At 44.2% G+C, this 22,949-nt stretch overlaps 1 protein-coding gene across 2 annotated transcripts; it reads left to right on the top strand.

Annotated features, from left to right (window-relative positions):
• The first annotated feature begins 239 nt into the window (after nt 1–239).
• SKA1 (spindle and kinetochore associated complex subunit 1) lies at nt 240–15,482 on the top strand. 2 transcript variants are annotated; one of them, XM_017819812.1, is made up of 7 exons: nt 240–419; nt 1,129–1,232; nt 1,872–1,996; nt 2,974–3,065; nt 6,592–6,729; nt 10,748–10,917; nt 15,017–15,482. In XM_017819812.1, the coding sequence occupies exons 2-7, from the start codon at nt 1,133–1,135 to the stop codon at nt 15,163–15,165; spliced, it is 774 nt and encodes a 257-aa protein (XP_017675301.1). In that variant the 5' UTR covers nt 240–419; nt 1,129–1,132; the 3' UTR covers nt 15,166–15,482. The 2 variants fall into 2 exon arrangements, with proteins under 2 accessions (XP_017675301.1, XP_017675302.1); XM_017819813.1 differs by lacking the exon at nt 240–419 and adding an exon at nt 468–590.
• Nucleotides 15,483–22,949: the final 7,467 nt, after the last annotated feature.

Here is a 22,949-nt window from a genome sequence, read left to right as displayed (position 1 = left end):
TTAAGGAGCTCCTAAGAGGCGCTCCCGCTCCCCTCGAGAGCTCTCGCCCTTCCCTTCGCGCTCCTCCCTCCTCAGGGAGGACGCTCCTCCCTCCTCCTGCCGCGCACGCGCCCGCCCCGTCCCGCCCAACGCCCGCCCGAGCGCGGGCGGATTCGAACGGCACCGCCCGCGGGATCCGCTCCCCGCGTCCCGCCGCTCTCCCCGCGTCCCGCCGCTCTTCCCTCGTCCCGCCGCTCCCCTGCTCCCTCTCCGGCCCCCGCGGCGCCCGGAGCGGGGGTGGCACCGGGGGAAGCCTCGCGCTGGGTCCCGCGCGTCGTGAGGAGAAACGGGCGCTGCCGCGGCCGCCGCCGCCTGTGGCAGTGACCTCGGTCCCCCCTCAGGGCGTCCTTGATCCTTCCCAGTATAGCGGCTTCCCTCAGGTATGGAGCGCGGTAAAAGCGGCGGGTGTGTCTAACAGCTGATTTAGTAAAGCGCGGCGGTTCGATAGTGTTGTAAGCGAAAAGAGAAGTAAAAGCTTCGTTTCCCTGCGTGAGCCGCCGGAGGGAGCTGTGTGAGCGCTCGGTGCAGGGCCGCGGCGTTAAATGCGAGGGGTTTGTCACGTTTTATAACCTTTTTTTATCGATTATTGCCTGTAATAGGGCTAACAATTCTATTACTGTAGACTGTAGTCGATATATAATGCTCTTTTTTGTGCCTCCATACTCTGCTAACACATTTTCTTTTTATTTTTTTTTTAACACACCTTTAAATATTAATCACTGATGTAATCTCCCTGAGAGAGACTTACAGAAGTCCTTTGGATAAAGCAGGTATTTCTTGTTGATTTCAGTAAATTTCCAACTCCTTGATTAGTGGACACTTCAATATAATTCCCGGTTTTATGGGGAGTTGCAGCACTGATATCACACACTGCATTGATCTCCGGAGTTCAGGGAAATTTATTGTCTAATGTCACTCACTTTGTGCTTCCCCTCCTGCCTTCAAAATTCAGTAAGATATAAGGGAATTACAGCGCATTTACTGCTTCATTTAAGTTCCCTTTCCTTCTTTGGCAGATCGGGGTCCTTCTGAAAACTCTGCTTTTGTGCGTAGTCTTAAATTACTGCCTTTGTTTTTGTTCCCCTTCAGCGTGATGGCGGAGGATACGGCATTCACAATGATGGAAGATCTCTGCTTACACATCAACACGAAGATTTCAAATATTAAAAAGTCCTTTCAATTAAAAAAATTAGGTAAATTAGATTAACAGTGGGGTTCGGTTTGCACCCCACTTCAAGAAAAACATTGAGGGGCTGTAGAACGGAACGGAGCTGGGGAAGGGTCTGGAGCAGCAGGAGGGGCTGAGGGAGCTGGGGGGGCTCAGCCTGGAGAAAAGGAGGCTCAGGGGGGACCTTCTGGCTCTGCAACTCCCTGACAGGAGGGAGGAGCTGGGGGGGGGTCGGGCTCTGCTGCCAGGGAACAAAGGACAGGAAAAGGGGAAATGGCCTCAGATTGTGCCGGGGGGCTTAGGTTGCATATTGGGAACAATTGCTTCGTGGAAAGGGCTGTCCAGCCCTGGCAGGGCCTGCTCAGGGCAGTGTTGGAGTCCCCATCCCAGGAGGGAGTTAAAAGCTGTGTGGATATTGCACTTTGGGACATGGATTAGTGGTGGCCTTGGCAGTGCTGGGGAGTGTTTGTGCTCTGTGAGCTCTGTTGGCTGTGTGGAGCACGACAGTTTGACTTGCTGCTTCTCCTGGGTGGGAGGATATGGTGACTGGGGTGTGTAGACTTAGTAGGTAATCACTGCTTGTGGAGGGGAGGGAAATGGGATTTTGTTTGGTTTTTTTTTTTTTTGTTGGAGATTTTGCGGCTTAACATTCTCTCTTTGACAGATGAAGAAAAATGCCTCAGACTTGGTGTCCGTAAAATAGGAAAAGACTTGATGCTCTTGAATGATCTCCTGGATAAAATGGAAACTGAAGTTAATCAGCAAGAAAAACTGAAGAATTTGCTACAAGTAATATTTTTTTTGTTGTTGTTCATAAAATACTAAAAGATTCAAAGGAATCTTTGATAAGTGTGTAGTTGGGTTTTTTCCAGATCCTCAGTGATATGTTTGGATGCACGTTCTTAGAAGAGAAACTGGGGCTTGAAACAGCCTTACTGATGGTATATTAAGCAGTTCTCTAGCTAATGAACATTAATAATTTTATTTTTCAAGGTTTATACATGGAATCATAGAATCACAGAATGGTTTGGGTTGGAAGAAACCTTAAAGCTTATCTTTTTCCAACCCCCTTGCCGTGGGGCAGGGACACGTTCTACTGTCCCAGGTTGCTCCAAGCCCCATCCAAAACCTGGCCTTGGACACTTCCAGGGATCCAGGGGCAGCCACAGCTGCTCTGGGCAACCTGTGCCAGGGCCTCACCACCCACACAGGGAGGAATTTCTTCCTAATATTTAGTCAAAACCTTCCCTCCTTCAGTTGAAGGCCATTAGAAGCATGTCTTTATCACTGACCTTGAGAACATGTTTTTATGATAATAGATACCGTGATCTAAAGAGCAGTTCAACTTATAAATATTTCCAATAGCTACAAAAACTGTTTAATTAGAATATTTATCTATTCCAGTGTGTGTCTGCAGTGCCTTCATGTGTTCAGTCTCTGGGGAATGTAGGCGAGTGTGCTGTGGTATCTCTTCCTCACTACCACCATTCCCCTGCCCAGACCTTGCTAGTTGTGTATTGTTAAAGATTTGCATTTGCCTGCTCAAACTTCTCAGGCACTTTGAGGGCAAGGGCAGACACCCCTCGCTCTGTTTCTCTGAGCTTTACTACTTTCTTTTGGGAAATGATGGGGTAAAGAGGCAAGATGACAGGGAGAGAGCAAAGGACACCTCTTAATAAAGCTGAAAATTAACTTAAATTGCCCTAATTTTACATGTTTGACGTCGGTAGGTTCAGATTTCTGATGAAGTCTCTCATCAATTTCAGGAGCTCCAGCAGGCTGCTGAGAGAGATCTAAATGAAGCACAGCACCTCCTTGAACACATTCCTCCCCACCTGCCTAAGCCAACTCAGAACTGGTATGTGGTACATGAGCGTGGGGGTGTCAGGCTGCTCCTGACAGTGTCCGGGTGCAGCATTGTGGAGCTCTGCTCCTTTCACTCTGCATTGACTCTGAAATTTTGGGAGCCAAGGTTGTATCTATCGATTCTGGATTTTGCTCTTGTCCAGGCTCGTGCTGCCACCCTAAAAAATCCACCAGGTGAAGTCCATAAAATGGCAAGTTGTTCCAATGGAAGCTTCCAGCGGCAGGTGTGATGCAGTAGAAAGCAAGGGCTTCTATGGATGTAAGCACTCCTTGCTTTAAAATCACAAACACACTGATTTTATAACTGTAGTGCCTGTGGATTGAAGGGCAGGTAAATGATCCCAAAGCTAGGTCATTAGAACTGAAGTTCACCACTGGCCTTCCAAACATAATTAAAAAAAAATCCTCTAACGTGATCATCTTTCTGAGGGGCTTTGAATTATCATCAGGGGTTTTTTATTCTCCTTTCCCTGCAGCAACCTGGCATTGATTTCAGGTAGCCATGACATCCCCTGCCTTGGAGAGGGCTGTAGTAAGAAGCTGTTCAGAATCAAGTAGCTCAAGTGTGAGAATGGCACACAAGTACGTGAGACAGCAGCTGTTATTCAGAAGGCTTCTAAGATATTGTAACTCTGCCTGAGTTTCTCAGCTCTTTCTCTGGCCTCTTGGAATTGCTTTTTATTTATGAGCGATGTTAGTGTATGCCAGGTGGGGGTTTCTTCCAAAGTCTTAATATCTGGGGATCCCAGGACTTGTTTCTAGCCTTGTACCTTGTCAGAAGGCAGTTTATCAGTCTGTTTGAATTCAGTGCTTCCAGTATGTGCCCTCAATATCTCAGCTTTATACCTTGGTCTGGTTCCTGATACCAGACAAGCCTCAGGCTGAAAACACTTCAGGAGTATTTCAGCAAAGCAAAAGGTTAAGTGTGTGGAAATAGGGTTCCAGAAGAGAAAAGTTAGATGTAATTTTAGTTGGCATGTAGCAAATTCTCATTGGTGTAGGTACTGCTTTTATTGAAACTTAAATTAGTCTTAGCTGGTGGAGAGATGACTTTTGCAGGAACTTTTTCTGATTGCAATTCTTTAGACATGAGCCCTCAGTTTGGGAGACAGTCTCTCAAAATGTGTCTAGAGCTGTCTTGTTCCTTTTCAATTTAAATGTTACTTTTTGTGTGTATGTGAGAGAATCAAAGTCCTTCAGAAATTACCGCTGGGGTTCTGCCTTTTTTGTCATAACCTACTTTCTTAATTTAGGAAACCCTTTGTCCTAAGTTTGTGTCAGCTCCTGGAAATTGTTTAGATGCAAATGAGGCTTGTTTAGTGATTGTGCCACCTCTGATATCAAAAAAATTCTTTTGGGATGTTGATTTCCCTTCCAGTCTTGTCCTGCTTGTGATCAAGAAGTTAATTGTGATATGACTTTAGCTGGTCCTTCCTGTTCTGGACAGAACCACATATGTAAAACCAGCCAAGCTTTTCTGATAATTTTCTACAGACTGTGCTCTGCCAGCTCACAGCTGCTGTTCCGTCAGTGTCAGTTTGTTGTTGGTTTCTCCTGGGGAATAACACATTTTATGTTAATGCCATTTGTCAAAGCATGCTTTCTCCTTTTGTCCTCATCTTGTCAGTTCTTGATGTTCACCGTGTTGTGCAGTGGAGGGTCAAGGAAGTGCAAGACAGGACATAATTGATCAGAATCCACCATATCGCTGCTGATATGTTTTCAGTCCTCTTCTCCAAACCTTCCTCCACTGACCTCCTCCATTTCTGTTCATTTATGTCCCCACATGTGTGGAGATGGGGGTACTAATGGACTGTTGAGTGACTGTCATGAGATAATGCAGAAAGCAGAGCCAGCACTTGAAGGCTGGTGAGACAGGCCTTGAAATCCCCAGGAGAATGAAAACACCCACGCAGATGAATTGAACGATTCATGGCTTTAGCTATTGTTTCTCTCCTGCGTTCTTTGGGTTTTCTTTTCTTGTTTACCAGAGGAATCTCACTGAAATAAAAACCAACTTCAATGTTTCTCAAAGCCCTTGTATCCCAGGTGTTTACTGAGAGCAGTTTATCACTATGCCAAGGCTAGATTTTGTAAACAAGCGTCAGTTCTTTCTTCTCGTCCTCCAGGTCATGGTGAACTGTGTCTATACCACGTCACTGCAGCAGTACAGGGTCAAGGGATTGGGTGGAAACACAAAGCAAAAGCACCTGGGGATGAGGAACCGTGTAGAACCATTGTTGCAGTAGGATGGATGCCAGGAGACTGGAGCGTGGGAGGAATGAAGTTTCAAGATGTGAACTCTCTTCCCTTTGTCCTTGTTTTTATCCTTCCATTCCAAACCCACCTCCAATACCACCCAGAATCCCCCCTGCTTCCCTTTCCCTCCTCTTTGTTGACATTCCCTGCTACCTCCAAGGATGCCAGGATTCGTTTTGTTGTTGTCGTTCTGATGTAAACAGATGTTTTTCAGATGTTTACATCGGAGTAGGTTTAGCTGTTGGTGCCTGGGGTTTCAGAGGGGCTCTGGGTTGTGTCAGGCTGCTCCCGTCCCTGTCACTGGCCAGGCCGTTTGGGAGTCCAGCAGGTGGCACTCCCTGTCCTCTCCGTGGCACTTGCCTTTCCTGGGATTGGGACGCTGAGCTTGGGTGTGTCACATCAAGTGACACCTCAAATCCCAGCCCCGGGTCAGCAGATGGGGCACTGCTGTGCCCTTTGCTGGCTGTGGGGCCCCACGTCAAAATAGAATCTCTTAGGGGAAGCTCAGATCAAAGTGGAGGATCAGTTTCTTGTGCCAGGTCAGCTCTGTACTGCTTTAGTTAATTTTGTTGCACATCCCAATAATGTCCATATGCTCCAACGGCCAAATGCATCCTCTTTGCTGTCCTCATGCCAAGGAGCCTCTAGGTGGGTGGCTGGGAAATCACTCTGGGTTTGAGGCTCTAAGCTGAGCCTTTAGAGGAAAAATAATGCTCTAATAACCACTCAGAGCAGGAAATTCTTTGACTTTGGGGATCTTGCAAAAAAAAAAAAGAAAATATTAAAAAAATCACAGTCTGCTGGATGTTGTTGAATTTCTTTACTTCAAAAGACTAATGGATGAGTCAGGCTTTCCAAGATTTGAACTTGTTTCAGAGAGCTCTGAAGTATTTCAAATCTGCAGCTCTGTGCTGTGGTTCATCTGATAAAAAGCCAGGCCTGGTGTTCTGTGAAATGTAATGGTACATTGAATTCTGAGCTGCGCCGTGCTGTGTTTGGACTGCTTCCAACTCACCTGCTAGCAGTCTTTGTAGCAGAGAAACCAAGAGCTGTATTGCAGTCACCTGAAGGGTGCAGTTTGAAATGGGAGTAGGCTTGCTTTATTTATTTCTGTTTTGCGGAATGTCATTAATTCTGTTCATCCAGCTTAACAGATGGATTAGGATTTGCATCTGTGAGTAAGCAGAGTCCATAATGTAATGGAATTCTCCTTACTACTTATCTGCTATTTATACACTTAATATTCATTCATTTCACAGCGTCACCGTGCCAACTGTGAAACACGAAGAACAAACAAAAGTGGCAGAACCTGAACCTGCTAAGAAACCTGCAAAAGAGAAAAGAGTCATTAAAGAAATACCGTTCATAATGGCAGAAGAATTTGAAGCTGTTCCTGTGTAAGTAAGCGTGGCTTTCCTTACACCCTGCCACGTCAATTTGGGTGGCAAACACAGGTTTGGGAAAGTGACCTCTTGCAGAACTGGGACTGACAGAGATGGCTTGAAACTTTAAATATTCCACAGGGTGAAACATCATGATAATAGCTCCAAATAGTTGAAATGCAGCTCTGGCAAGCCTGAAAATGAAATTAATAGAGTCTTCCCTTTTATTGGGAAGATCAGAGCTAATCAGTTAAACCCCAAACTTCTTATTGCAAAAGTCACTGTAATTGTATGAACAGAAATTTATTAGCTAACAGGTGAATTTTCTTCTTGTTTTGAGAACTTACAGAAAAAAAAAAAAAAGAGCCACGATCTCATAAGATGAAAGGTTTGTTTACAGCTAGAAGGAAAAATAATCATAAATACTGGTTTTATTTGACCCAATTATTGGTTTCTGGAACTTCAATTCTTGATTTATCAATCTGTTTTCAGATAGCAAAGGAAATCAAACTTGTTTCAAGGAGAAAATGCTTTGCACTGAAATTCCCAAATTTCTTCAATAGAAAGCTGTGGGTATTTTTCCCTAACATCGGGACCTGATTAATGGATATCCTTGTCTGAAGTCTGTCATGTGGGAATAGCTTTTTTTAAATGGCTTTTTGGGGGCAAGGATAAATATTTCTGCAAAAAAGGAGAAATTTCTCTAAGGCTAAACTGTTATTGAGGCTCTAGATTCAGTGTGTTCCCTGACAATACCCGTTTCAATATGAAATATGTTTTTGAGTCTGTATTTTGCTTGAGGCTCTCCAGTAATTTTTCCTGCAGCTTTCAAAATTTTCAGGTGAGTCGTGTCCATTTTCTTTCTTATCCTGAATGTTGAGCTAATGACAAAGGACTTCTGGTTATCTCTTAAAAGAGCATGCACCTGGTACTTTTTATTCTGCAGATCACCTCTAGTATTTTTTGTATTTACTCCCTTAGGTAGTTCTCTCCTGATAAAATTATTGGAGTGTAAAGCCGGGGCATGGGAGTCTTTGGTTTTTATATCTGCTCTGGCAAGAGAAGTAGACACAGACCATTCCAAGTAGATATTATTTTAACTTCCAGTTAAAGCTGTGGTCTTCCACATCACAGGACAGGTAGTTGTGGCACTTGGGGGACGTGGGTTAGTGGTGGCCTTGGCAGTGCTGGGGAAAGGGTTGGACTTGATGTTCTCAGAGGGCTTTTCCAGCCTACAGGATTCTGTGATCATCCTTGAAAATAGAAGGTTTTCCTCTGCTGTTCACAGACACAGAGGATGGGGACAGAGGCCAGATGGATCCTTTTCCTGCTCATTGCAGGCTTATGGAGAGGTTACATCTTAGACTGTGCTGGTGGAGCTCTAGGAATAATTTTATTCAGCTGGGAAAAGCATGTTTGCTCTGTGGAGGAAGATTTACATGAATTTACATAGATCTATTAATCTACCAGTATTACTGTTGCCTGGCAATGTTGTAGTACAAGATTGAGGGAGTACTTGTGATTTCACATACTGTTTGATCAAATCTAAGCAGCAAATATTTGTGACCCAAATTTTCTTGCACCAAACATATTCCCTTGGATGAACAAGGATTGGGTTCAGATCCCAGTTCTCCAGGTCAGCACTGGTTCTGACCTAGGATCACAGTTGGACTTGATGATCTTAAAGGTTCTTTCCAACCCAAACAATTGTGTGATTCTATTCTGTGGTCAGAGACTTGCAAATTATCTTACCCTTCAAATCTGTTCCAGAAAGGCATTTTTTTGAGGAAGAGAAAGGAAATTTCTTGGTATCCGTCTCAGTTAACATTGAGTTCAAGGCAAAGGAAGAATCTTTCTTTATTCTCTGTCTAAAATTCTCGCTGCTTTCTAAAATGTTTACGGCTTAAAATATTTTAGCATCTAGTTTCAGAAGATGGTAACTTGAGGGAATATGTTTCTCTTAGCCTAAGCATTTTTTAGGGAGCAGGTGGTGGCCATTAAGAGGTTTATCTCTTTTAGTGTGGTATATATGTGATACACTGATGCTCTTCTTTTCTCTGAGGAGGACATCACTGTGCTTTGGTTTTCATACCTATGGAAAAAAATGCTTCGAAAAAGGGCTTCTGTAGATTAAAGAAAGAAATTGGGTCACTTGTTTTGTTTTTGGTTTTTTTTTTTAAGGAAGATTTCTGAGTTTTGCTGGTTTTGGAATAGTGATGCAGATTTTAAAGTTCTTTTAAATCTAAATTAAATGTCTGGATTTGGAACTTCTCAACTTTGTATTTTTATGTTAGTGTATGTATGGACTGAAATAAATGTCAGCATTTACAGGTTTTCCAGCCATGGTTGGGTAGAAAAATGAGAGGGCCATGAAACAGCTGGAGTTTTTATGATCCTTAGTTATGCACAGAATAAAAATTCCGCTTGGTTTTGACAGAGTTTAATTTCAGACTAAAGCATCTTGGATGCCCGAGGGCCTTCTCAGAGCCCTTGTTTCTTAGGTTTAGGCAACCCAGTCCTGCTTGTCCGTTTCAGCCTCGGGATGGGCTGAGGTGCTCCCTTGGCTTCATTAAGTGTGTTCACTGAGTGTCTGTTGATAGTGGGAGCACAGGAATTTAGATTCAGGTATTTTATACCTCTGGGCTTAGAGCCTTCGCAGCTCTGCACGTTCCCCCGTGCCTAAGGGAGGCAGACAGAGCAATAAATAGCAGTTAATGCATACAGGCAAAGCCTTCCTGTGGCTGTAGGATGTGTTGTTTGTGCCGTGGCTGCATCTCAGGGGTGGTAGTGCTGCTTTTATTTCTGTGCAAAGTAGATCGTTTTTATAATTACAAAGCGGCTGCACATCCAACTTTAGATTAATCGAAGAAGTATCAATAAAGTTGAAAGCTGGCTGCCAGTAACTTCGTGGCAACTAAGTTTCAAACTCAGTCTGAACTAAGAGCAGTTACTTTGAATTCGGGAGGTTTTACACACCTCGTTTGGACCTGGCAGCGGGGACTGGCTGTTATTGAAATCTACAGCAAACACTTACTTTTAGTTGGCAGTGGTAAAAAAAAAATCCTGCCCACATTCTGGTTTGGAATATTGAACTTGTAGTTGATTAGCCACTTCCACTTTAAATTCTCTGTATGTTTTCCAAAGACCTTTGGTTTGCTGTAGCAACTGAATGATGGTAAGAGGATAATTCAGGTTGGCCTGGCTGTTACTGCCATGTTTTCTGGGGGGTCGTGTTGTTATTTCAGTTTCAGATTTCATTTTTGTATAATGGCTTCTCAGTTTGCAGCACTGTTCCTTTTCCTTAAAGGCATGCCTTTACGTCTATAAATACTGAATAGCCTTACTTGCAAATTATCCCAGTGTTCTACTTTTTCCACATCACTTTGGTTTTATCTTCTGTGCTTCCTGTACCTCTGGGCTGTTATCAACAGATCTTATTCTTCTAGTACTGGTTTTATGAAATGCTCTGAAAGTTCAAAAGTGGACCTTACTGGTGCAGAACAGTGCCTGCACAGCTCAGTAGGCTGCACAATGAAATATAGAAGACAACACAAAACTGGTAGTTCTTCAAAAAAACCCACCAAATAAACGAATGTGAGATCAAACACAGGCTATTTGTGGCGATGATATGAACCAAGCTGTGCTCTTAGGCAAACAGATTTCATTTCATGCGATGTTTTCTGTGAAGTCACTTGATTTTTCTGTGTTTGTAGTTTAAGTGGCATGCTATAAAAGCAACTTTTATTCCATTTTGAAAGACTTTTTACAGCTTAAGCACTGGATACTTCGTTTAGATTTCTAGTATTTCATTTGTCTGGTTTAGAATTTGTCGTGGCTTTTTTACCTTCAAGACTGTTAAACAATCAAGGAAATGAACAGAGTTAACCACTACATTTATTCATTAACACAAAGCGGAGGAAACTGCCTCTGACTGGGAATGGCTTGTTCAGTTAAGGCTGATGAAAGAGAAAAATAAACAAGGAACTTTGCGACTTTCTGGTTACTGATTTTTTATTTTTATTTCTATTTGTAGGTATCTGAAAGGTCGTTTAGCGTATGATCAGATTAACGCAGTTGTTCAAGAGATTAACAAGGCTGTCGTGGAGAAGTACAAGATCATGCATCGGCCTTTGAAATCTATGTGTTTTACAACCAGAAATCTCTACAACAGGTTCATACAAGAAGAAACCAGAGATACTAAAGGTATTTCTTTTTTTTTCCCCTTTTTTAGTACCTAATTCGTAACACTTGGACGTTGCAGCACAAGTATAATAATACTGGACTTTTTTTTCCAGTATTTGTGACTGAAGAGTTATCCCACAACTGATTTGGTCACTTTTTGTATGTTTTCACTGAAAACATGTCATTTCCATGGCGTGGCGTGTCGTGGCAGAAACTTTGAGTGCACAAAGATTTAAGTTTGGAATCACCACAAGTTCTGGAAACTCCCAGTTTGATAAACGAAACATATAAACTGTGTTTTCAGTTTTTAAGCTAGAATGGACATAAACTATTGAAAATTTGTTCTGAAGCTGGGAAGTCTGACTAATCAGTTGTCCCGCAGTGGCTCTGTGGGAGAGACAGGTCCATCTGACAGTCTTAAGAAGTTTTCTTCTCTTAAAAGCATAGAGGGAGTGAAAATCAGCCAAAATACCTTTCCCTCCATTGAAAAGAAAGTTTTACTTGCAGGTTAGTTTTTCCAAAAAATATGTGGCATGGTAAATCTCTGATATTAAAATCCCCTTTTTGACATTCCTTTCCTTCTGAGAACAAGTATGTAATTATTCCTGGAGGGGTGTACTGCACATGTCAAGCTTGGCCATGTCCTCAGAAAGCCCTCATGCTTCCAATTTCAGACATAAAGAGTGGAGCAAACTCTGTTCTGTCTCACAGAAAAAGAACTTTCTCTGACAACACCTTGGCACCCACCTCCCTGTTTTTGGCCTGGACAGAATGTGAGAACATTCCGCCCTGAGCACTCACTGTGTACTCAGGAGGCACTTTATGACAAACTGCAACTTGTTCTTGCTTTGGTTTTGTTGCTGTTCAAGACTCTCAGTGTTACAGTATGGTGATTACATCACTCACTTCTGGATTCTAAATGCAGCTTTTCTGCAGGGAAGGACTGTGATCTGATGGACCTGCCTGTCACTTTATTTTGAGACCTATAGGATAAGCATAGGATCATGGATTAGTTTGAATGGATTTGAAGGGACCTTCAAGATCGTCTCATTCCACCCCCCTGCCATGGACAGGGGCACCTTCCACTATCCCAGGTTGCTCCAAACCGTGTCCAACCTGGTCTTGGACACTTCCAAGGGTCCAGGGGCAGCCACAGCTCTGGGAAACCTGTACCAGGGCCTCCCCACCCTCACAGACAGCAATTCCTTCCCCATATCCCATCTAACCCTGCCCTCTGGCAGTGGGAAGCCATTCCCCCTTGTCCTGTCCCTCCAGCCCTTGTCCAAAGTTGTTAGCTTGTCCTCCAGCTCTCCTGGAGCCCCTTTAGGCCCTGGAAGGGGCTCTCAGCTCTCCCTGGAGCCTTCTCTTCTCCAGGTGAACCCCCCCAGCACTCCCAGCCTGGTTCCAGAGCAGAGGGGCTCCAGCCCTCAGAGCATCTCCATGGCCTCCTCTGGACTTGCTCCAGCAGCTCTGTATCTTTCTTACATTGGGGTCCCAGGGCTGGACACAGGACTCCAGGTGGGGTCTCACGTGTCATACAGAGGTCAGTGTTTAAAGGACTTTATTGAAATCATACTAAACACATGCAGCTGGATAACTTCATGTGACTGGCTTCTGATTTGGGCTCCAATGGTTTGATTTCTCTAGACATGTTTTACCTCAGTCTAACAATAGCTTATATTAATCTGGGATTTCTTAAAATACTTACTTCATCACTCTTAATTTTTTTTGTTTAACTGTTTCTGTCCTTAGACCTATAGTAAGGAGTTTGAGCCCATGGTTACTGGGACAGACTAAGCACTAGGAAGGCCCTCCTAGGCCTGGGATGCTGCTCCATGATCCACAGGAGCGTTGACAGCAGTGAAGAAACCTTTCTAGCAACTTGACAAAGCTACAGGTAGCCAGAGAGAAATTTCTGCCAGAAATTTGAGGGTTTTAAATCTGAAAGATTGAGGTATTTCGTTTCTTCAAGCACCCGAGAGACAGCCTTATTTTCTTGTTTGTGTTAGAAAGTTGGACATTCAGCATCTGATAGAATGTGTGTGTTTGTGTGGTAGGTTGTTTTGTTTAGGGTTTTTTTTGTGACTAATCATCCAGAAAGTCTAGAGAAAAGGTCTGGCAGGCTGTCAGGCAGTTCTTATCTGGCCAGCACAAAATGATTAAATGTCTTTATCCATTGCATTTTTCAGGATGAGTTGTGCATTCATTGATTTGTTTGCTTAAATCTCTACTGTGAGTGACCCTCTACTTAGAATTCCCAGAGTTTCCCATCCTGGGCTTATTGCCAGCTGACCTGTTCTCTGATTTCAAGATGAGAAAAGATGCTGCCTGATTTGTCAGGGTAAATTCCAGCCAGTAAGATAATTCAGGGAGTTTTGCTGGTTGTTTAGTGCATGGACCAAACCACCACCCTTCATCCAGCTCTGACTTCTTCATAAAAAAGATCCTGCTATGCTGAATGTCGCTGCCCTGAATTCTGGGCAAATATAAGAAGAAATCTTGCTGAAATTCAGGACATTCTGGTGTTCCCCTGATATAACAGACTAACTAGTATGCAGGTTATCCCTGGGCTCCTAACATTTTGGGTTTAATGCCCTATTTCCAGAACTTGTAAATGGTCTCTATCCAATGGTACTTGTATTTTAAGCAGTTATGCAGGTTTTCTTCTTTTCCTGGTAAACAAACTTCACACTTCTTATCTGTATGGGAATTCAGTGGTGTTACAAGCTCAGAGATTACAGCATAGTTTCCTGTTTGGGAGAGATCTAGGTTTGGACAGTTATTGTCTCTGAAAGATTCTACTTTCTATTAGACACGTGTCACCAACTCTCAAAGTGGACCAGTCTGTGAGAAAACACTACCTGTTATTCTTCTGCTCTGGCTAAAGAATATTCTGGGGAACATTATGCTTATAAATACTCTGGGACCTTAGTCCTTTACTGGCAGCTTCAGCTTTCCAGCTTGGATCAGCTATATTCTCTCCAGTTAAACTGGAAGGACCTTCTAATAACTTTAATGGAGCACCTCTTCTTTCTGTTGTCTTAGATGTCACTGCCTCTGCCTTAAAGGATAAATTGAGGAGGGAGAATGCTATCTTATTTTTCCAAGCTGAAACGCCCCTACTCCTGTGTCTTCCTTCTCATTAAACTTGGAGTCGCTTCCTTCTACCTCCCCTCCTTGAAGATAATTGGACATTTCCTTCTTATACCTCAATTAGCACATCCCTGGTTTCAGGTTGCTTTTCTTTCTTACAGTTTTGTGGAGATACATGGTTAAAACCTTGTGCCATGTTACAGGAAGCATTAAATATACAGTCTTTTTACTAGGTCTATAATTATCTCCTATCTGAGCAGTGGAAAAAGACTGAGTATGAAATCACAGCCATGGAATATAGCTACGGAGTGCTTAAGATTGTGGAGTCATTTAGGCTGGAACAGGCCTCTAAAAGATCACAAATTCCAACCACCATCCCAGCACCATGTTCACCACTAAAACATGTCCTCAGGTGCCTGCCACATCCTCACATTTTTTGAACACTTCCAAGGATGGTGACTCCACCACTGCCCTGGGCAGCCTGAATTGTAATGAGAATTTCCTTATGGAATTAGTTAATCAGCTACAAGAAGGCATGAGCTGCCAGCTCTGTCTGATGCAGGACCCTCCTGTGCCATTTTGTTAGAGGCTGCAGGGGGGATGCTGTTTCTGTGGTTAGTCTTTTTCTTGCGTTTCCTTAAGTAATGAAGAACTACTCTTTTCCAAATCGGATGGAGGTCAAAGGAATGGTGGGCTGCATGGCTCTGATGTATGCAGGGTTCTGTCCTCCTTTTCGCAAAGGGCCAATTCCAGAACTTGAGTTCCTGCCGGGAGACAGAGCTCACTGAGTGGGGCCTGAGGGTGATGCAGGGTGTCTGAACTTCATGGGAAGGCTGGTAATTCTCTTTCTGATGACGAATTTATAAAGTAGAACGAAGTTCCTGAGATAGCGTGAGGCCTTCCTACTGCTGATGGTAGCTTTTCCGTCAGTGTGTGGAATTGTCAGGAAAAGGTGGCGTTCTCAACTTGTGAAACGTTAAAAGTGTATCCTGTCCTTTCTCTGGCAAAATCATTATTTGTTTTCCAGGTGAATTTTTTATTGTGGAGGCTGATATCAAGGCGTTCACCCAGCTGAAGCTGGACAGGCGCTTCCACAGCATCCTGAGCATCCTGAGGCACTGCCACAGAGTGAGAGAAGTTCGTGGCTCAAACCTGGTTCGCTACATCATCTGCTAACGAGCTTCCCATGGGCCCAAGAGAGAGACATTCTGTCTGTGTGCACTCCTTTCCAGCTCTCTTGTTTCCTGAAGGGCAGGAGTGAGGAAAGAGAGGCAGTATCAAACGGCCTTGAGGTTATTTGAGTTTTGTTTTGAAAGGTTGAGGGGAACTACTCTCTTTTGGTAAGTTACAAATTCAAACCAGAAAGGCAACTGCTTACAGGCAGCTTTTAATCACATTTTCACGTCAGCACATGAAAGTTAAATGCTCTGCATGTTAATAATTTTCTTTTTGTGTTTATGAGTTGGAGATTGTAATAAAGACTCTGGGGTTACTCAAAGGAAGCATTTGTGTTTTTTTTTCTTAATGCCTCTAACCAATTTCCAGATTTCCTTTTTTTAATATTTCTTCTTATTATTCTAACTGTATGTTTTGGAGTTTTCTGCTTCAGCAGGTTGACTTTTCTTCCCGTGCCATTTACTTTGTGATTATGTAGGTTTAACTTTGAAAGTTGTAGGGAAGAAGCAAGAAGAGCCTCGGCCAGGCCCAGAGGAACCACGTCCAAGTGAAAAGTGAGCACTTTGTAAGGAGAGGTCCCACATGTGGAACAGTTATGGTAGCCTTGAAAAGGAACTTGATGGGCAAACAAGACTGAGAGACAGGTGTCTAATGTTTTAATTAGTAGTATAATTGGGGAAGATGATCAAGGCCATGTTGGACGGGGCTCGGAGCCACCTGGTCTAGTGGATGGTGTTCCTGTCCATGGCAGGGGGTGAAATGAGATGGGCTTTAAGGTCCCTTCCAACCCAAGCCATTCTGGGATTCTGTGAGACCTATTCTTAATGATTAAAACTTGCTGTTCTCAAAACATTTGATTCCTTGCTGAAACAAGATGAAGTTATATGACGGTGTTCACCCAATGGGTGGTTGCTGCTGACAGTGGTTTTTTTACACTTAGGTGGAGGCTGGGATCCTTGGGATTGCCTTTTCCTTCTGTTGGATATTAAAAACCAAAACCTTATAGTATACAACATAACCTTGGTTTTGCCTATTCATGATAAAGTCCTGAGAGTTTCATCAAAAGTTTTTTTTCTGTTCAGATATCACTGAACAGTTTTTTTCTTTTTTTAATTTTTGTTTTCCTAGTACTTGTTTTGGTCTGGGTAAGCTTGAACAGTTGTTTTCTTTTTTTAATTTTTATTTTCCTAGTACTTGTTTTGGTCTGGGTAATCTCAATTGCTGCATGACCTTTTTTTTTTTTTACCTCCTTCATATGTTTTGTTGTGGGGATTGCAGTTTGTGCTTAACTAGCTGTTGGTTAACAGCTTTCAGTCTGTTACTATGGAGTTTTTAATTTTCTAAACTATTTTCCCTCAGGCATATTCTCGCAAATGTGCTCGTTATTTTTAATTCCCTACCCTAACAGTACGTTTTCTTTTTGTTTTACTTCTCCCAAGGAAGTCTGGACTGTGGTCACTTACTGTGCCTTTCCACCTTTCTTCCTCCAAAAGCTCTTGCTGACTTGCGAGCTGGGAAAGAGCCATTCCCAGCCATCCCAGGGGCTCAGGGAGCTCCTGTCTCCTCTCTTGAAATGAGTTTTTTGGTGTTCCCAAAGCGTTTGGGGGAGAAAACATTCTCTTCCGGGAGTTGCCTCAAAATAGGGCTGTTTTCTGCTGTGTGTTTACTTACTTCTCTCTGGCCAGTGCTCCCCGTGTCGTTCACCATCAGACAGTGGGCAATGGCACTGGGTGCCTGTAGGTGTTTGGGGCAGCTCTGCCAACCATCATCTTTGCTGCTATTTCAGCTTCTGGAAATGAGATAGAACTGATGCAACACAAGAAAGGGATTGTCTTCCCACAGCCTTAATCTACTCTCCTTGAGACACAGCTCAGTTCATGATTTCACCCCTGTTGCTCTCTACCCCCAGGACAGCAGGAGCTGTGAAGAACAGGAGGAGTGGTTGATGAATATGTATCTAGTGAGCAAGGTTACCTCCTGGCCTGGTCTAGATGAAACAGGGAACCCGATGCCAGCAATAATTTGATGTGGTAAATGCCTTGGGCAGAGATGAAAGAAGAGTCTGTTAAGTTTGGCCTTGGTGGTCAGAAATCAAACTGACTCCTGTTGCCTTGTGTGCACTGTGTGGAGGTCGGAGAGTGGGGGAGATGCTGTTTGACAGTGAGAAAGCAACGTTGCACAAGCCTGGCAGCAGCAGGACTGATGAGCCACCGGACTGTGCTGCTCGGAAAGGCCTCACACATCCCAGGGGAGCTGGGTTTTGTGCCTGTCAGAGACCCACGCCTCTGCAAAACTGAGCCAAAGCCAAGCTGCTTTTTTAAAATGCTCTTTGTTCCTGTTGTTTTGCTGGTTAAAAATTAAAACAAAAAGAAAAAGGCATTTTTTTTGTTCTCCTTAATTCTTCTTTTGAAGAGGCACTAATGGAAATAATTATCTGTTGAAATCAATGCTCAGAGCACTGGCACCCCTGAGTATTTAGCGCTGCTGTTGTTTCAGGAGGCAGTGATTTCCATCTGTGAGAGCACATGTTCCCTTTCATAGTAGCCATGAGGAGGAAGAGAAAAGGAGAATTTCCTGTCATTCACGGGTCTTTTCTTACAGGGAGCTGATACTGAGCAGGGCTGCTGAGTAACTGTGTAAGGGAGCTGGGTGGTAAAGAAAGTGATTGATGTCGAGGTCTTTGACAGAGGAGTCTCCCAGCTGAGAAAGGTTTCTCTCCCATACACGATTTTATCAAATGACCATCTGAATTGTTCTCTTAATTTAAAAATCTTAGAACCTTTTTTCTAGGATGGTGCTTGCTGTGCCTCATGGGACTGAACAATCCACAATCCAGACAAACCACAGGGATTGCAGTCACAGGTCTGCTTGCCTTCCCTAGCCTGTGAAATTTGGAGTCTTTGTGTGTCACAAACAAGATGATATATATTTAAGCAGCTTATTATCCTCATAATTAGCTTTAAATGCTAACCCTTTTCCATGGCAAAGTACAGAAACAATGGTGCTTGCTAATTAAAAGGTTGATTTTTTAATTATTTTTTTTCTGTCACAGAATTTTCTGAAAATTGAGATGCAATTAAAATGCAGGAAAACTTGTTTAAACAGAACAGCTTTTAAAATGGTTGGGTTTGTTTATAGGCAGAGGCAATTAAGCATTTTATATGTACAGACAGAAACGTGGAACAAGTTTATCCCTACACGTGTTGCTTTCAAAGCTGAATGAAATTCAGCATTCTGGAAAGATTTGGTTGAAACCAGATAACTGTGTTTGCACTTTGATGTATCAGGTGGTAGCCTCAGCTTCCTCAGATGGAGAACTGCACTAGAAAACTGGTTTTCCCATTTCCTCAATTCTTCGTGGATTTACTCGACAGAGATAAACCTGTGGAATATCGTAGGGCGGAATAGCAACACAACGGCTTTAATTGTTTTTCTATCCCAGTTCAGTAGTGCATCTTATTTAATTGATGTGAGATTAATAAGTGATGATGAGTCCAGGCCTTTACGTCACTTTGTGAACTGAAGCTGCGTGGGCTCTCCTGGCATTAATTTCAGGCTGTTTCACGATCAGTAGAAGTTTTGTGGATTGATCCGTTCTGAGGTTTGCCTTTTTCACTTTCCTTTTTCCCAGATTTCAGGGGGAATTTGTTCCCACCTACCTCTTTGTGCTGGCCAGCCTCAACTCACTCCCCCCTGCTGATGCAGCTTCTCTTGCCCTGTTCAATTATGAACTAATGTTTTACGTTTGATATTTATGCAGCAGCTGAGAAACCTAAATTATTAAATTTCCCCATGGCCCGAGCAGGCCAGGAGTTGGATGAGCTTCTTCACAGATGTGAGCTGTGCTGGCTTGAAGGATTTTTCTGGTGTAGTGGTCCCTACCTGTGGGCTCATTCCTCGATAGAACCTGCCCCACTAATCATCAATAATTCAGCTGTGGCTCAGCACATCAGATTAACCTTTGGGAACACTCTGAGGTTGCTGCTCCCTGCAACCTTTGATTTTAAAGCAGCAAAATTATTAGTTCAGAGAATAACCTTGCTTCTGAAGAGTTAATTTTGGGGCGAAGGCGGTGACTTAGCGTGGCTTGGTTGTTGTGCAAGTCTGAGATTTATTCAAACTATTCAAATGTTTGATCTAATAATCCATATTTTCCTATTTGTTTTAATAGTCTGGCTCTTTTGTGATGCCTTCAGCCACGGCACAGCTGTGTGGGGATGTCGGGAGTACTGACAGAGTTGCTACAATACCCACCATGGCAGCGTAAGGGCGTTAAATCCCTGTCTAGTTACTCATGGATGATATCTGGGTGTCCCTTTCTTCCCAGTTACAGCTGGATGTGATGAATTATCCAGAAGTTCAGGATGCTGTGTTGGTGAATTTTGTTCAAATCCAATTTCCAGATGTCCCTGCTTCCCCACCTCATGCATCTAAACGCTGCCTCCCCTTCTCCTCGTGCCAGTCCTGGGATGATGACAGGCAGAGATATCCATGGAAGCAGACACTGGGGAAGGTTGGGAATGAGCTGGCCAGCAGTGGTAGGCCATAGAAGACCTGCTGGTCACAGCAGAGCACAGATTAAAGTAGGAATCCATTCTTGAAGCTATTGCAAAGTAAGCCAATAAATATAAATAAGCACTGAGTTTACCAAGCTCTTACGCTAGAAATGGAAAGCAGTCAGTCAACCTCCAAACAGCACGTGTGGGCTCAGCTTGGAGCCTTTCTCTGTGAGGTCCTGGTTGCCTGTTAGGGCTGATTAAAGAGAAGCCAGAAGCTGGAAGTGAGGATGGCTTCAAAGGCGTGATGAAAGGGAAAAGTAAGGAATTTGGGTTACTTAATGTAGAAGGAGATGTGGAACCGTTAATGGTGAGTTCAGGTTTATCCTCATGGGAGCTTGAGGGTGATAAAACATGGGAATGATGCACAACCACTGGAGTTGGGTGTGCTCGAGCCTGGAGCGAGACCTCGAAGAAGCCATCATCCATCCTCTCAGACATGTGATCTCAGAGTCTGCTAGTTCAGGCTGATTGTTCCTTGAATGGGCTTGTTCCTCCTTTGTAGTGGCAGCGGCATTCTGGACGTCCTGCCCTTCCCTCTGTGAGATCTGGGGAATAATTGCGAAGGGAGAGAAGGACCCATTAACCTTTACCGTCTGCCTCTTCTCGGTGTGATCCAGTTGGTGTTTGCCTTGATGGCGATAATTACACAGAAGTATGTAATTGCAAGACAAATGTTTAATTAAGAGCAGGTTTGTTGCTTGTCTCTCGTCTGCTTCCATCTGGGAAGAGTGTGGTTATGCCGGTCGTCTTGGCAGCCTGGATCGGACGGGGGCCTGACGGGCCCACCCTGCACCCTTGCAAAAGAGTGAGGGAATAAATGCAATTAAAAGGCTAATGGGACCCTTCGTTCCCTGCTGCTGCCATGAGAGCTTCTAATTTCTAAGTAATACTTTGCCCAAGACCCACACCTTTTGATGACACCCACTGTGGACAAACCAGGTTTATTTTATTGAAATACATAATTTGTGATGGTGTGTCCTCACGGGTCAGGTGCCTTGTAAGGAAAACTGCTCTTCCAGATGATGTAGTTATCTGCCTCCAGATGAGCTTAAATCAAAATTACATTTTCTAGCTCTTCAGCAGTGCCCAGTAATGTATTCCTGCAATATTCTAGGAGTCAGAAAGCTTTTAAACCCAAAAAACCTTAGGTTGCAAAGGCTCGATGTTTAAGCATGTCTGAATAAATTGGTCGTAAATTCTCAGCCTGTGCTGCCTCTTGGGAAGACTCATCAAGGTGAAAGTGGCCCTGTAACCTGACTGCACAGGGAATTGGCATTAAAATATTCCTCTTCTCATTGCTGTCAAGTGCAGGGGGTGTTGGGGGCAGAGCTGCCTCCCTGCCTTTCAGTAACAGCAGCGAGCATCAGCTGCTGAAATAATTTAAATATCTTTTCCCTCTGGGAAATCACATTGATCTTAATAGGGTTTTTTAATTAAATAATATGCTGACTCTTACAAGCTGGGAATGTGTTGATTTTTTTGTGTTTATTATTTGCAGCAGCGTTTCCTTCTTGTTGTCGCTCAGTTTGCTTAAGGAGACAAAGGCTCAGGATTGCTTCCGACTGGGAAACAGCCCCGGGACCTGCCCACGGGCTGCACCCAGGAGGATGGGATGTGGGAATATGTATATGAGCAGCTGCAGAAGTGTTAACCCCGCAGTGAATTGCTGGAAAGTCTTGTCACAGGATACATCCCAAACCCAGCACCAGCGCTCTCCTGGTGAACCAGCTCCACTTGAGCTCCTCACTTCTTCCCTCCAGGCAACTGGGAAATTTGGAAACGGCTGGAGTTTCACCGTTCCTTTCCCCCGCTGATAATGAAGTGGGTAATTAGGCAGAACTGCAGCGATTTCACTGATTCTTTAGAAGCTGATGAACATAAAAACGGCCTGTTTCGCCCCGCGCTGGTGAATCCCAGCTGTGAACCCCCCCCACGCTCCACGGGCAGGGCTGAACGCTGGTGCTTTGGGGCAGAGGCTGGGAGGTGCCATGGCAACGTCTCAGGCAGGAGCTGGTTGGGTATGAACCTACGTGCTCGTGCCAATTAAAATTTAAACAGCCTCCCATGCGAGGAGTGAGCCCGTGGGGTGGGACCCAGGTGTATGAATAAAATAAGAGTATTGAAGGGCTGTCTGTGCTGGTGGGCACCCAGCTCCGAGGCTCCTCCATCCCTGCCTGGCTCCGTGGCTGCTTGTCCTTCCCTCCTTGGGATGGGTTTGGAGGTTTTGAGATGCTTTGGCTGCTGCATCACCTGTGACATGCTCATGGGGCTTCTACCTGCTTTGGGACGAGCTGAGCTCCCTGCCAAGCACCTGCACGAGACCCTCAGCGTTTCCCACCCCCAAATTGCCACAGTTTACTTAAGTTATCAATATTTTGTGCTGCAACGTGAACGAGGAGGGGTTCTCTTGTGGTTATGCCTTAATGATAATGTTTGGAGCGGTTCCTAAGCATGGCTTAGTAGTATTATCCCTATTGTACAGAAGAAAGATGAGTTGTCAGGGCATTGAAGTACCTCCCACAGCCACACTGCAAGCTGATGGTTAAGACTGCAGCACAAAGTGCTTCATCCCTGTCTGCCATCTTCCCGTGGTCCCCTGAGCTTTCACCTGGCAAATCCCTTTCCAAGGAGTGATGCTTTTTGCTCATTGACTTGTCAAGCTCCACATTAAAACCACTCAGCTTCACCTTTGCCCCTTCAATTTAGGAATTCCCGATGTTTCCGCCTTAACAGAAGGAAAACCTCCCCCAATATCCAGCTTAAATCCAGCTATGGATGAGAAAAACCTCTTGTCCTCATGCCTGGCCTTGGAGGCTGCTTAGTGCGAGCTCAGGCCCCACTTTTCTCCTTCTCTAAGCCAGTCCTGCTCTCCTTCCTTGTCTTGTCTCCTCAGACAGGGATGCTGCTGGCAGAAATTGTCAGGAATCTACCTTCTCACTTTGCTCCGTGGGATTTGGTGGCCCCATTTGTAGGACCAAGCACTACAAACCTAACTCGTGGTCAAGGACACCACGCTGAGAGTGAATCTTCCACCGGCGTTGTTCGGTTGCCAGCGGTTCGCACTGTTTGATTTGGGTCCTTATCTGAGCACACAGGACCTGGATTTTCTGTGATTCTGGGTTTTTCTGCATGTTTGGACACTTTTCCTGGTAATGGTTCACTAGGGCTTTGAGGTGCTTGCGCCCAGAAGTGGGGAAGAAATGGGACACAGGAGAAGGTGAGAAA

Source organism: Lepidothrix coronata, unplaced genomic scaffold (genome assembly GCF_001604755.1).
Source record: "Lepidothrix coronata isolate B3197 unplaced genomic scaffold, Lepidothrix_coronata-1.0 Scaffold77, whole genome shotgun sequence".
NCBI classification, from domain to species: domain Eukaryota; kingdom Metazoa; phylum Chordata; class Aves; order Passeriformes; family Pipridae; genus Lepidothrix; species Lepidothrix coronata.
The sequence above is the reverse complement of the archived record's forward strand: the minus strand, read 5'-3'. Positions and strand labels throughout refer to the sequence as shown.

Coding starts and splice junctions, on each gene's coding strand:
- SKA1 (XM_017819812.1), top strand. CDS start 1,133: ATGGCGGAGGATACGGCATTCACAATGATGGAAGATCTCTGCTTACAC. Junction 3,066..6,591: donor CCTAAGCCAACTCAGAACTG/GTATGTGGTACA, acceptor TTCATTTCACAG/CGTCACCGTGCCAACTGTGA. Junction 6,730..10,747: donor GAATTTGAAGCTGTTCCTGT/GTAAGTAAGCGT, acceptor TTCTATTTGTAG/GTATCTGAAAGGTCGTTTAG.